This window comes from Chiloscyllium plagiosum, unplaced genomic scaffold, assembly GCF_037043375.1.
Source record: "Chiloscyllium plagiosum isolate Xiang-an unplaced genomic scaffold, Cpla_swu_hap1 HiC_scaffold_18, whole genome shotgun sequence".
Classification (NCBI taxonomy): Eukaryota; Metazoa; Chordata; class Chondrichthyes; order Orectolobiformes; family Hemiscylliidae; genus Chiloscyllium; species Chiloscyllium plagiosum.
Window position 1 is genome coordinate 38,012,116 of NW_028270156.1, and position 15,487 is coordinate 38,027,602.

At 39.2% G+C, this 15,487-nt stretch overlaps 1 protein-coding gene across 24 annotated transcripts in view; it reads left to right on the top strand.

The window, feature by feature from the left end:
- Positions 1 to 15,487, top strand: part of sox6 (SRY-box transcription factor 6) — a 636,702-nt gene that overhangs the window by 447,383 nt on the left and 173,832 nt on the right. For all 24 annotated transcript variants that reach the window (XM_087996501.1, XM_087996502.1, XM_087996498.1 and 21 more), the window contains one exon: positions 4,923 to 4,991. In XM_087996501.1, coding sequence (XP_087852627.1) covers positions 4,923 to 4,991 — 69 coding nt within the window. The remainder of the gene's footprint in view (positions 1 to 4,922; positions 4,992 to 15,487) is intronic.

Consider the following 15,487-nt stretch of genomic DNA (forward strand, 5'->3'; position numbering starts at 1 on the left):
CTGTTTTGTTCTCCAGTTGGAGTTAAAGTCTGGAGTTTGGTGACATGTACAGTAGTTGATTTTTAGAGCAGAATTTAAATTGGTCATGGATTCAAGTTAACTGTCTAGAATTTCTGACAGGTGTCCTTGGATAGGGAGCATGTGGTATCCAGCAATGCTCTCGATGCATTTAGAGAGGTATGGACATTGCAATGGGCAGAGTGCTTTATCTTCCCTTCCGTCTCCATTTTTATTAAGCCCCTTCCCCCTCTTCCTACATCTCTCTCACCTTTGCACTGCACTTAACAGGTTTATCATGAAAATTATTCAGTTGGAAGCGCTGGTGATTTACTAGTCATGATTAACAGATGAAAAAGAATACAACAGGTGATTTGGTGATGGGGGAAAACATCTTCAGTTGTGTAAAGAGCATTTACAGATACCAGAGAAAGAAAAACAAATGAACTCTGTTTGAGGATTTGGTGGCGTAGTGCTAACTTCACTGGACTAGTAATCCTGAACTGCAGGTTAATGTTCTGAGGACGTGGGGTTTGAATCCCACCAAGGCAGGTGGTGACATTTGAATTCAGCTGAAAAATCTGGAATAAAAGTCTAGGCCAATGGCAACCACAGCTGATTGTCAAAACATTTGTTCCGGAAGAAAATCTGCTGTCTTAGCCTCGGCTGGTCCACATATGACTCCAGACCCACAGGAATGTGGCTGACTCTTAACTACCCTCTGGGCTATTATGAATGAGCAATAAATTCTGACATAGTCAATAATGCCTGCATCATGTGAATGACAAAAAAAAAGAACTCTATTCAAAAATAGCAACACAAAGAAATGCAGATGCTGCAAATCTGAAACAAGAAAAGATTTAGCTGAAGAAACTCCACAGGTCTGGCAGCATCAGTGGAGATAAAACAGAGTCAACCTTTCAAGTCCAGTGACCCTTCTTCAAAATTCTGTTCAAATTTTCATTTCTCAGCACAAGCCCAACTGCAGTGTTTTAAATAATACCTCCTTCATATTGTGGGACTCAATCATGGGACCTTCCTGGTTTATGTGACTCAACTATTGGCTGGATCAGTTTGTTGAGTCACTGGGAAGATCCTTCTGGTATTTTAAATGCTGCTGTAAGACATGCTTATTATCCCAAACCAAATGTTTTAGATCTTGTGTCCAGTATAGAGAGGAAATGATAACTACGGGAAATGGAAATGCAGGCTTGACACTGTTGTCGGCTTCTGTTTTCAGAGTATTTGATTTTCTTCAGACTGGGAGTTCTTGACAGGTGCTGTCAAGCTTCTCAGCCAATTTCACTGCTTCTGCCAGTCACCAGTTGTCATTACAGTCCTGTGGTGATGTTAGTTACAGTATATCTTCCTCTCTGTGAAATTGCCCTCAGGGGGCCAGTCTTTGCTAAATGCAGAGGTGAGAATGAACAGCTTCTGGAGGATGTAAGGGAACATGTTAAGAGTCGGGGAAGCACAGGGAATAAAAAAATGGAAAAGTAAGACATCCTTTGCATTGTGCTTTTTACAACCTCAGGATGTCTTGAAATATCTTGCAGCTTCTTAAGTACTTTTGGAATATAATCACTGCTGTAACATGGAAATGCCACAGCTAATCCGCACACAGTGGAGTCACACAAGCAGCCATAGCCAGACACTGTGTATTAATATTGCTGGTTGAAGATTGGTGCTTTAGGTGCCATGAAGAATTCCCTTGTTTTTCATCCAACAGTTCCATGACATCTTTTCTGTTCACCTGAGAGGGTTGCAGTTTAACAATGATATTTGTATATTGGATCCTCAGACAGCACAGCATCCTGCACTGAAATATAGTCCTACAACCTCTCTGGAATGTGATACCCCAACAAACCTTTCATTCAGAACCAGGAGTGCTACTTCGGGCACATGGCTGACATCACCTTGGAGATTAGATTTTGTGGAAGCACTGGGCAAACCTGCTGGCTGGAAAATTGGCAAGACATCTGGTATTATCTCCTTTGGGAAGGTTGGAACCACTTAAGTGCTCACCAGGAGATTAAAGACAGTATTAAAGACCCCAAAGGTGGAAAAATCACCTAGCAAGAGCTACTGGCCTTTTTTGAGAAGCAGTGCCACTCTGAAGGCTACAGGTGCTGCTAGTGTACCTACCAGAGGCACAGCCCTGACCATGCTAAGTAATGGTGGGGAGATGTTTTACAGGACTGGGGTTGCTGGGATAGGGGTGTTGGTGTGTGTCAGCGAGGGCAATGGGATAGTTCTCAGGAGTCCCACTGAGAACCCTGGGAGATCACATGGAAGCTGAACAGTTTTTACCCATCATCGAGGCCTAGTGTCAACAGACCTGCCTGCCACTAGTTTAATACTAGCAATGGCAATTGTGAGGCTTCCACTGCCCACTTAAGATCTGTGGCACAGGGCAGCAAGACTGAGCACACACTTTCCAATTTAATTGCACTTCTTTCTCTGAACATGACATTTGAGAAGTCATAAATTCTATGTTACCTTTCTGAACTGATATAGGAGGATGGATCTGGCAGTCTGAGGAGGTGAATGGATTTGGAGAGTGAGAAAGAGTTGTGTTGAATTGATAGCATTGAATGACTGGTCAAAGAAAAGGTATCAGTGCTCACAAGTCTGACTGATTGGCACTAAGCTTATTTAAAGAGGCAGTGCAGACACAATGGAACACATGACATTCCTCTGTGCTGTAACACTTCTGTGATTCTGTTTGGCCTGATAACCTCAAGAGACGAAGAGAAAAATGTGAAGAACGTCTAGAAACATTTCAGAAAAAGTTCTAAAATTGGGAAGCTAAAGGTAAAACCTGGATTGAAGTGCTTCAGGAAAAGGGGAAGAAGATGGGTCTGAAACATGTAGACAAGGTGAGTGAGGAATGGGGGAGTTAGTGGTAGTAGGAATCAAAAGCTTGAAGATAAAGCTAGGAAGAGTTTCAAAGATGATATGTTGTAGAGGTGATAATGGTGGGGCTGTGGACACAGTAATAACTTGCAGAATTGATTCAAGGTTCTCATGAAATGTCATGACATCAAAAGATATTAGGATGTAGGAGATTTGAACAACAAATATCAAAGAAAGATATTACAATTTAGTCAGAGATGGTGTATGTATAAAACATTATGACTTGCTGTCTGCTCTGGCTCTGTGGTAGCACTTGCCTGAGTCAGAAGGTTGTAAACTTAGTTGAGTAAAATTGAGTAAAAATTTCCAGATTGCACTACTAGGGGAATGCTACACTACTGGCTGTTCCAACTTCAGGTAATTCAGTAAAACAAGATGCCTTTTGCCTATCACTGATCACATTGTGTCCTTACAGAGTTGATGAAGTGTTATTCTGAGTCTCCTGACCAATAGATATTACTCAATTAAAATCATGCAAACATTATCTGCTTATTAACACATTGTTGTTTGTGGAAGCTTGCTGTGCACAAATTGGCTATTCTCTGCATTTCAATTGTGACTACATTTGAAAAAGTACTTCATTGGCTATATAGTACTTCGAGATGTCCTGAGTTTGTGATAGTCAGTATATAAAGGTGAGTTTTTCAGGCCTTTTCTTTTGGGGCATATGAGCATTGAGTAATACTGTGCTCCATATCTTCTTACCTCCTAACACATATCCACTCAGAAATATAATTTTTCTTCACTTCATTTTATTTTTTTACTGGACAGAGCAGCTGCTATGAGTTCTGGTCACTGTGACATTCCAGCTTTTAGGGGTAAGTGCAGAGGAGAGCAGTGAGGTCACTTTGAGGAAATGTAATATGACACAGTTTGAGACTCCTTGCACTCAGAAGAGATATCTCAGATGGGAATTGTAGCAGTATAAAAAACCTTACAGCACAAGGGAAGTGATGCTCCATCAATTATTTCTGATAGGTAAGGCAATAGGATGAGAGAGCATAGAAATTGAACATTTTGGAAGGAAAGCTTTGGATTCACGCAAAATAGTAATTCTTTATACAAGAGTAACCAATAATGGTAATAGTGGCCAGGAAATGTGTTTGAGACAAGGACAACTTGACTTGCTAAAGAAACAACTTGAAATGTGAAAATGGTAGGATTGAAAAAAGTAAAATGTAACCCATTGGTGTGGCGTGGGCTGTGTGTTCTTTAGCTAAACCTATCTTATGACCTTAACCCTTGGAGGAAAATTGTCGGAATGGCACCGTAAAATTAGAGATTTTTTTTAAGAGTAAGGTCGCAGCCAAAAAATGATCCTTATTAATGATTGGAATTAGTAATTACAATCATAAGCTGATTGCAGCTGTGCTCCATAGTTTGTCCCTGTAATCTAAAGTCAGGCATCCCTCGTCACATCTCGGTTCTTTAAAACACAATTGTACCCACTCCACAGTCACTCCAGAGTAAAAGAATGCCTTCTTAAATGGGGCTTATTAGTGAAATCATATTGACAGCCCCACCATATTATTATAGAGAACAGTGTATAATAGAGCTCGTATGTAGCGCTTGTTTTAATCAGGCTCAGATCACCAAGCTTTCCATGTCCAAATATTTGCCCACATGCAAGCATATACACTTGCTTATAATGGGAAATAAGATACAAGAATACGTACAAAATAAGAAGTTAGGATGTCATTTAGATATGCAGACACGACACAGTAATTAACTGTTGACACTTGTGAATAAGCTAGCTCAAATTAATCTTGACACATTTGCAGACGAGTGATATCTTACAGTGAACACTTTGTAATTATATTTGAAAATGAAAATTAAATGACACTTAAAACTGGGTTGTCATGCTCATTGAAGCGGGAATGTAGTTAGATGGATGGGCGCAATAAAAACAACTTGTTTCTCCCTTGTTGGCAGCCTATTTGAAACAGCAAAAAAGTTACAATTTGATTTATTTTGTTTATTTTTTTTAATGTATTTTTCCTCTTCTCCAGATCGCAAGACAACAGCAACAATTATTACAGCAGCAACACAAAATCAACCTTCTCCAACAGCAAATCCAGGTCAGTTGCTCTCTGCCTTTCCTAGACCCCTCCATCTTTGTTGAAGTGAGGTTTTCACTTTAAGGATTAAACATAATCTTCTATAGATGAAGATTTCCTCAGATGGATGATGCTTTTTCAAATCGCTTAATAGTGAATATAAATGCCATTAATAACTTGAGGTTCAAATACCCTTATTATATACAGAAAGATATTTCAAGAGTGCTTTACAGGTGGTAGAAAACAGTGGAATCTGAGGATGCTGGGGTTGAGATGAAAGAAAAGTAGCTGGGGAACAGGTTGGAAAAGGTGACAAGTGCCATTAGGGCAGAGGTTCCAGAGGACAGGGAGATAGTGGCTTGAATAATAGATGTTGACAGTGAAACAGATCTGATAGCAGGGAAGGTGTGTGGAGACATATGTGCTGGAAGGGTTTTATCTGATAGGATAGAGTGAGACTAGATAGGAATTCAAGAATTTCAAAAGCCTCATGTTTGAGAATTCTAATTCCAAATCAGGCATTATTGAATCGTTAAGCATTTCTAACCTTTAATATAAGTTAAAAATTGAACAACATCAGGTTCTAGTCCAACAGGTTTATTTAGAATCACTAGCTTTACAAGCGCAGCTTCTTCATGAGGTGGTTGTGGAACAGAGCTCCAAAAGCTAGTGATTTCAAATAAACCTGTTGGACTATAACCTGATGTTGTGTGATTTTTAACTTTGTCCACCCCAGTCCAACACTGGCACCTCCAAAATCATGACTACCTTATTATATGGTGCAAGTGCCAGATGTTATGACTACAGCTTAAAATTATGCTTGGATCATTTTAAGAACCAATTTTTAAGTTATGTTTAAAACAATGTGATATCTTCAATAGAATGACAGTAGTTAGAGTCAAAAATCGCACAGAACCAGGTTATAGTCCAACAGGTTTTTTTGGAAGCACTAGCTTTTGGAGCATTGCTCTTCCATTAAGTGGACAACCTAATGAAGGAGCAGTGCTCAAAAAGCTAGTGCTTCCAAATAAACTGGTTGGACTATAACCTGGTGTTGTGTGATTTTTAACTTTGTACACCCCAGTCCAACACTGGCACCTCCAAATTGTAGTTAGAGTCAGTATTCTAAGCTTGGAAAGTCAAAACAGGTTGCTTGCTTCTGAATTTTATTCATTCTATCACATGGAAAATGCAGATGGGGATAACGGTTGAAAATAGTGTTGAGCATTCAAAGTGACTTGCTGTGTTACTTCTAATAGAAGTGCTAACTCATTTAAAATGGGTTAATGGTGGATTAGAGGCTGCAGTTTCAAAACACAATGTTGCACAATCTTTACAAGTTTGTGTCACTGAGTTGTACAAACCTGCTGATTCTCAGGAGGAGTGTCTGTGTAAATTGCCTTTCTCATTTACATTGGGCTAAGTTTTCAAAGCTTCTTGCTCAATGGCTTTATATTGTTTCCGAGCACAACTGCTTATGTGTGACTACAGTACTGCACAGGCAGAGGGTTGAGTAATGTTTCACTGAAGGTGCAGGTATTATTGTATAAAGAGAATGTTCTGTGAAGGGGGAAAATATTGATTGAGAAGAACTTTCCATATTGACTCTATGTCATAGGCTAATTACGTTATCTGATATTTCTGTGCGTTTGTGGAATCAAGCAGTCCACAAAATGGAGGAGAATTCCCAGGGAGAGAGCAGTTGCAACATGGGGAGAGTACAGATGAAGCAATCTGCAGCTGCTGGGAGTTTATATGCACAGAAATGTCCATGGCATGGGGAGTGGTGAACCTTGTGGCTGGAATGATCATTGTGAAGGAGGAATTAAATGAGTTCATGGCACAAGGAACACTCTAGGGACACATCAGTCTATTATAGAGGGAAGTATATGGAGAGATCAGTCTACAGTACAACTGGAGCATATAAAATGTGTATTGAGTAAAGAAATCAATGTGTAAGTGAAGATTCTTATAGATTAAGAGCAGAATTAACAGTGAACCAGGGGAAAATGAGATGAGCGTTTCAGTGCTCTGGGAAAACCTCTAATGTGGCAGTGAGGAAACTCAGTAGCAAACTTTGTTTGAGCAGAAATATCTTTTATCCAGAAAAGTCTTTTGATTAGATAACTTGCAAAACTTGAAGCAAAGTTCCTAACAGATAGAAAATTAAAATGCGTTGTTATCTTCTGCTTTGCTTTGCTTACCAGGTCTGCAGCACATGTGCTGTTCAAATGACACATTTTATTTTAAAACAAATTCTGCTCAGGTCCTTTTTAACAAATGAAAGATTCCAAATTTACTGCAAATTACAACACTAATTATTTGTTCAGTTTTTGCATTACTTTTCAGGAATGTGTGAGGCACTTTTCACACATACTAGATCTGTTGGGAGTTAGCAAACTAACACCTGTAAAACACATTTTTTAACAAATTCTTTGTGTATTTCAGTTCACGGGGAGTTACTCCAGTCTTGTTAAATAAAAGGACAGATGGATGTGTTATATGATTTCATTTTAATTAGACCACACAAAAAGTTGTCCTCACTTCTTTAATCTCTGGTCTGATTAGAAGTTAATGTAGGAGACAAGACTTGTCCCACCTGCAAAAGTTGACATCATGAGAACCTGTTCCACTACAATGGCTGCTTGGTATGGAATTCCATATTTGGCTGGTAAAGGCATTTTTATGTACATCCAGCCCAAGAAGTTGCTATATTTGACTCCCATTCTTGTATTCAACTGGCTGATTTCAGTTGGGAGCAATGGGCTAGCTGTAGATGGCTTCAGTTTCCTAGTTTTCCACAAAAAAGGAAGGTGAGAAGGTGTTTGTGACCCACTGGTCTAGGTAAACTCACAGGATAGGTAGTGCATTCCTATATTTGATTCAACAACGGTAAAGGAACAGCAAGTGGCAATATAATTCAAGTCAGGATGGTGTGTGGCATGGAACAAAACTTGAAAATTCTGGTATTTCCATGCATCTGCTGCCCTGATCTTCTAGATGTTAGGGGTTCTGGCATTGGAAGGTCATTTAAAAAAAAACCCTTAGAGTTTTTGCCATGCATCTTGTAGACAGTACACACTACTATCACTATGCTTCAGTGATGGAGGGAGTGAATGTTTAAATTGGTGGACATGGTGTTGATTAAGTGGGCTACTTGCTCCTGGATGGTGTCAAGTTTCTAGTGATGTTGGAGTTGCACTTATAGGGCATTCCATCATACCCGTGACTCAATTGTGTACGTGGATGCTGGGCAGGCTTTGGGGAGTCAGGAGGTGAGTTGCTTGCCTCAAAATTTCTTGCATTTGACCTGCTCTTGTCGCCATGTATTTATATGGCTGGTCAAAATTCTGGTTAATCATGATCCCACAGAAGTTGAGCATGGGGAAATTCATTGATGGCAATGCAATTAAATGGCATGGGGATATAGTTAGATTCACTCTTGTTGGAGAGGGTTGTTGCCTGGCATATCTATGAACATAGGAACAGAAGAAGGCTATTTAGCCTCTTCAGCCTGTTCCACCATTTAATAAGATCATGGCTGATCTGTGGCCGAACTCCATATACCTGCTTTTGGCCCATATCCCTTAATAACTTTGCTTAACAAGCATTTATCCATCTCAGATTTAAAGTTAACAACTGATCCAGCATCCACTGCCATTTGTGTGAGAGATTTCTAAACTTCTACCACCCTTCATGGATAGAATTGCTTCCTATCATCTCTCCTGAATTGTCTGTCTGAAATCTCGGATTGTGATCCAACTGTTACTTACCACTTATATGTTGAACACTTAATGTTTTGAAGGTCTTGTTTTCTTTGGGTGCAGATTACTTCAAGAGGAGTGACAAATGGCACTAAACTGTTTGCAATCATCAGTCAGTATCCCCACCATGACATTTATGACGGAGAGATGGTCTTTGAATGAAACCTTTAAAGATTATTGGTCCCAAAACACGATCTAATGCACATGCAATTGAGATGAATGGCCTCCAACAAACAAAATAACTTTTCTTTGTGCTTAGTATGATTCCAATTAATGAAGAGTTTTCCCTCTGATTCCCATCACTTCAATTTTGCAGTACTCCTTGATGTTAAGGGCAATCAGCTCACCTCTGGAATTCAGTGCTTTTTGTCTATATTTGTATCAAGACAGTAATGACATCAGGAACTGAGTGGCCCATGCAGAATCCATACTGATGAGTTTATTGCTGTAATCACACCTTCCATCACTTTGCTTATGATCAAGAGGAGATTGATGGGATAGTAATTGGTTGGATTAGATATGCCCATTTTTTAAGGACAGGATATAGATGAATAAATTTCTACATTCGCAGGTAAATGCCAGTGTTGTAACTGCACTCAAACAGCTTGGCTAGTGTAGTTAATTCTGGAACACATCTTCAATACTATTGATGGGATATTATCAGAGCCCATAGACTTTGCAGTATCTAAAGACTTCAGACTTTTCTTGATATCTGTGGAGTGAATTGAATCAACAAAAGATTGCTGTTTGCCATGCTGGGGATCTCAGGAGGAATCATAGAGTCATAGAGATTTACAGCACAGAAACAGACCCTTTGGTCCAACCCGACCATGCCGACCAGATATCCCAACCCAATCTAGTCCCACCTGTCAGCACCCAGCCCATATCCCTCCAAATCCTTCCTATTCATATACCCATCCAAATGCCTTTTAAAGATTGCAATTGTACTAGCCTCTTTTACTTCCTCTGGCAGCTCATTCCATACACATACCACCCTCTGCATGAAAAAAATGCCTCTTAGATCTCTTTTATATCTTTCCCCTCTCACCTAAATCTGTGCCCTCTAGTTCTGGACTCCCCCATCCCAGGGAAGCGACTTTGTCTATTTATCCTATCCATGCCCCTCATAAATTTATAAACGTCTATAAGGTCACCCCTCAGCCTCTGACGCTCCAGGGAAAACAGCCCCAGCCTGTTCAGCATCTCCCTATAGCTCAAATCCTCCAACCCTGGCAATATCCTTGTAAATCTTTTCTGAACCCTTTCAAGTTTCACAACATCTTTCCGATAGGAAGGAGACCAGACTTGCACACAAAGTTCCAACAGTGGTCTAACAAATGTCCTGTACAGCCCAACATGACCTCCCAACTCCTGTACTCAATATTCTGACTAGTTTAAAAAAAAAGCATACCAAACACCTTCTTTCCTATCCTATCTACCTGTGACTCCACTTTCAAGGAGTTATGAACCTGCACTCCAAGGTCTCTTTGTTCAGCAACACTCCCTAGGACCTTACCATTAAGTATATAAGTTCTGCTAAGATTTGCTTTCCCAAAAATGCAGCACCTTGCATTTATCTGAATTAAACTCCATCTGCCACTTCTCAGCCCATTGGTCCATCTGATCAAGATCCTGTTGTAATCTGAGGTAACCTTCTTCAGTGTCCAATACACCTCCAATTTTAGTGTCATCTGCAAACTTACTAACTATACCTCTTATGTTCACATTCAAATCATTTATATAAATGACGAAAAGTAATGGACACAGAACTGATCCTTGTAGCACTCCACTGGTCACAGGCCTCCAGTCTGAAAAACAACCCTCCATTACCACCCTCTGTCTTCTACCTTTGAGACAGTTCTGTATCCAAATGGCTAGTTCTCCCTGAATTCCATGAGATCTAACCTTGCTAACCAGTCTTCCATGGGCATCCTTGTCAAATGCCTTACTGAAGTCCATGTAGATCACATCTACTCCTCTACCCTCATCAATCTTCTTTGTTACTTCTTTAAAAAACCTCAATCAAGTTTGTGAGACATGATTTCCCACGCACAAAGCCATGTTGACTATCCCTAATCAGTCCTTAACTTTCCAAATACATATACATCCTGTCCCATAAGATACCAAGATAAGTTAGCCACATGGATTTCTAGCTGAAGATAGCAGCAAATGCTTCAGCCATGTTTTTTTTTGACTGATTTGCTAGACTCCTCCATATTTTGATGATTATTAGTGGAGCTTCCTCCTATTAGTTATTGGATTGTCCACCAACATTCATTAAATGAGGAGTGGCATACCTTGATTAGATCAATTCTCTCTGTCCATTGCATCCTGTATATTTTGAAGTGCAGTCACTGTTGCTGAAAATGTGACGACCAGTTTGTACACAGTGAGCCCTCATGAACACCAATATGATAATGAAGAAAGAATTAGTTTGTTTGATATTGATTATAGTATAAATACTGACCAGATTCAGGGATAAATCCCATGCTAATATTCAAGTTAGAGTTATGGAATCTTTTACAATCACCTAAAAGGAGAAACTGAACATCAGTTTAGCATCTCATTTGAAACACACCACTACTTAATTTTCCTTCAGTACCATACTAGACAGATAATATAGTTTTTTTTGTGCTGAAGTCCTGGAGGAGGACTTGAACCCTCAAGCTTCTGCCTTAGAGGAGAGAATGCCACCAACAGAACCAATTTCCTGTTGTTCATCTCTCTCCAGTGAATATATTGGTGAGATTCACTGGCCACTTGACAACTAAATTTACGAACAAGAAGTAGTACAATACCAATTTTTTTTTAAAAAGGACATCTTTGAAATCTTTGTGCTGAAGTGAAGAACAGTTATTTCAAGCTGCAAATGAAACAAGGACTCGGCAGAGCATCAGGATTAACCGGGTCTGTTCTTAACCTTTATTCTGGATACTGGGAAGTGGTGGCTTGGAGGATCAGTTTATCAAATAGAAGCAAAACATTATTTCACATTCTCCATTCTGAGAGGCAGGCAACATCAGAAAGCATGTCACTCCAGGCAATTCTCACTCATCTTCTCATAGCTGGACATAGGCAACAGCAGAGACCAGGAAATAGAGGAGATGGTAAACTGGAGTGAGCCTCGCAGTGAGAAGAAACATACTCAGTTTTTAAAAAAATCAAGAATTTATTAAGGTGGAGTTGAGAATTAAAACCTAATAGAATAATGTTTGCATCATATTTGTCCAATATATTATCAATTTCTGAAGAGATGCTTGCAGGCAAGTGAAAGTGTAAAAGCATTAAAATAAATTGTGATCAGTGAGACTTCTCTTTTAGAGACAGTCACTAATCTGATGGTTGCCTAAAGACAAGAATGCGGTTGCATCAAAAAGGCAAAACTGCAGGTGCTGAAAATCTGAAACAAACACAAAAATTACTCGAGAAACTCAGCAAGTCTGGCAGCATTTGTGGAAAATTACGTGGTTGCATCACTCTGAAGGGTTTATGCTTTATCTTACTGTGCTTTCCTAGCTTCATAGAATATTTTTGTTATACGCTATCTGTCATCTGAATAATTACTCACCCAGCAATTAAACTTAAGGCATAGAAATGATTTACTGCAGGTGGTATGGCAAGACTTTGGAGAGTAAGATAGTTTATACTGGTGCTTGATCAGTAGGAAGCCCAGTTACATCTCACTGTTGTGCACTTGATGAACATTGTTGTGTCATTGAGCTGTGTCTATGTACTGTGTTTGGCAGGGAAAGGGCAGCCCAAGAGTAATTATAATTATTCTCTTTGACTCTGGAGACCATTCCTTTTTTTGTTATTTATCGTGTAAATGATGCCCTCCCCATGAGCTCAGCATCAGTGCCTGATGAGTCTTTGAAAGAAGATAGAGGATCTAAACAGGACAAATAGGTTCGAACATTACATGCCGTCATTGAAGTAAACTTCACAGGCACTATCTACAAATTCATAGCTGTAATTTGAAAAGTGGCACTGCTTTGCTTCTCTCACTGAATGCTTTTCCTCTCTGCCCTCCTCCTTTATTAAACAAACGGAGACATCCTTTTTTAAAAAAAGGAAATCCAATATTTAACTTTTATTTTTAACAGGTTACCCCTCATTAACCAAAGGGCCAGCTAATTGAATAGAAGATGGCTTTCGCCTTTTGAAGTGCTGAATGGTATTTGCAGCTGTCTGACTATGCCCACTGCGTCTGTAATTCAGCCTCAGTAAAATGATTTTCAGCGTGTTTCTCCTTGGAACACCAAACTCTAGGTTAGATAAGTATGCCCTTAGGACATTTTGAATTCATTGTAACAAATTTTTTTTTGTTCTAATAGTGGAAATATGCAACGGGGTGAGTCTGGAGTGTGCTGGATCCATTCTCCATCATTGTTGTCATTGGCATTCACCATAGGTCTCTTAAAAGAGCAACAACAGCATGATTTTATAATGTGGACAGAATTCTTTACTAAGCAAATACAAATAAGAAAAATGTTTCCATCAGCAATGATGGTGGAGATGAAGGAAGTGAGTTGCCCATGACTGAGTGGAAGTAGAAGAAATTAGCCAACCTAATAAAGAAAAGCACCCACTCGTGATGGAATGGAAAATTAGATAACTTAGTTGGGGAGAGTAACCATCTACTAAGGTAGCTAATTCTGAGTTTATCACTATTGAATATGAAGGTTTGAAGAAAATTCACATTCTGCAATTTGATCTTCAGATTATCAAATCTTTATTAGAGATATGAGAGTGACACATGCACTTTTATGCTGGGGATCCACAGAGATGACCTTTTGGACTTTAGTAATTAATGTACTTGTATCAATCAGTTGGGTTAATATCCCTAATAATTCATGAATTATAATACTGGTCATTAATCACTATTAGACAAAATGTCAAAACAATTTATTTGGCCTGATGTGCCAGATGCTAAGAAATAGATCAGGCAGACATGGATATCTATACACATTACATCAGTCACTGATAATTAGACGGATATTGCAGATCAAGCAGAATTTGAACAAGTAACATTTTTTGCAAAGAGTTTTTTTAAAAAGGGAACAAGATGCCCATTTAGGAAATTCTAGGATGTTTGTGACATTCCTAGGCCCAGGATAACTTGTGCAATATAATTTCAGGGACTCTGACCTAGAACATTAGTATTGCTGATGTTTTCATAATTCAGTCGCCTACAATATGAACACAGATAGTCATCAATTTATTTATTTTAAATGAATTAACACCTCTTTGTTTTCTACATTACAGAAGTGACTATCTCAAAAGCACTTCCTGTGGGTGTGGTAGATGTTACATAAATAGGAATCATTCTTTTTTCTTCATTAAAAGCTAGAAGACTGTCAGGCATAGACATTGAAGGCTTGCTTTTTAATTCTGTACATGACTGGGTTTAGAGTTAAAATCTTGCCTTAAGGATTTGTTGCTATTGGGATAGCTATACCTTTGAGAATATTTTCTAATACATTTGCATGCTTTATTTATATATTTCTAGAATTTAACTTGATAATTAAAAAAAAACAAATCTTTCATTTGTATATTAAATTCTCTAACCCAAGGCTCAGGTAGCCTGGTGGTTCAGTGGTTAGCACTCCTACCTCACAGCGCCAGGGACCTGGGTTCAAATCCAGCCTTGGGCAACTGTTGGTGTTTAGTTTGCACATTCTCCCCGTGTCTGCATGGGTTTCCTCCCACAGTCCAAAGATGTGCAGGTTAGGTATGTTAGTCAGGGGTAAATGTAGAGAAATGGGTCTGAGTGGGTTACTCTTTGGCGGGTCAATGTGGACTTGTTGGGCCAAAGGGTCTGTTTCTACACTGTAGGGATTCTATGTTCTATGAAAGGACTGGAATAACCACATGGTGCATTCAACTCACATCTGCATATTGTTTTAATCATGAGATCCCACAAGAAATCTTGGTCCTATTGCAGTAATATGTATTTCTGCATTTGCTATATCCTTGAAATGATCATAACATTTCATAAGCAATTGATTGCTTTGGAATTGTAATCACTGTTATGTTAGCAAACACAGCAGCCATTTTAATCAAGGGAGGAATGTTGGTCAAGCCATAGAACTAACTATTCTTCATCAGTTGAGGGAATGAGAACATTATTTCTATATTGGCCTGTTCAGGCCATGGTACATCAACTTATTCAATAATGCAGTATCCCCTCAGCACTGAAATGTCAGTCTGGATTACTAAATGCAAGCATTGTGATGAGGTTTGAAATGTCAATTTTCTGACTTAAAGGTGTGCCTGGGATCCAGTCAATCATGGATTAGTGGTGCTGGAAGAGCACAGCAGTTCAGGCAGCATCCAAGGAGCTTCGAAATCGACGTGAAGGGCTTTTGCCCAAAACGTCGATTTCAAAGCTCCTTGGATGCTGCCTGAACTGCTGTGCTCTTCCAGCACCACTAATCCAGAATCTGGTTTCAAGCATCTGCAGTCATTGCTTTTACCTTATCCAGTCAATCATGTTGACTCTTCTATTTCCTTGAGGTATCCCTTTAATGTCTACTGTAACGTTGGAGGAAGAGTAAGGCAACCCCTTTTTTTTATTTTTAACAGGGGAAAGCATGACAGATGATCAGAGAATTCCTTTAGAAACCTTGTCCACACTCTGTACAATATTAGCGACATAAGTAGATTTAATAAATTTTATTGCCTCAATTTTCAGGTTACTTTGGTCAAGCAGTTCACCAAGATATTATTTTATTCACGTTATAAATGAAAATC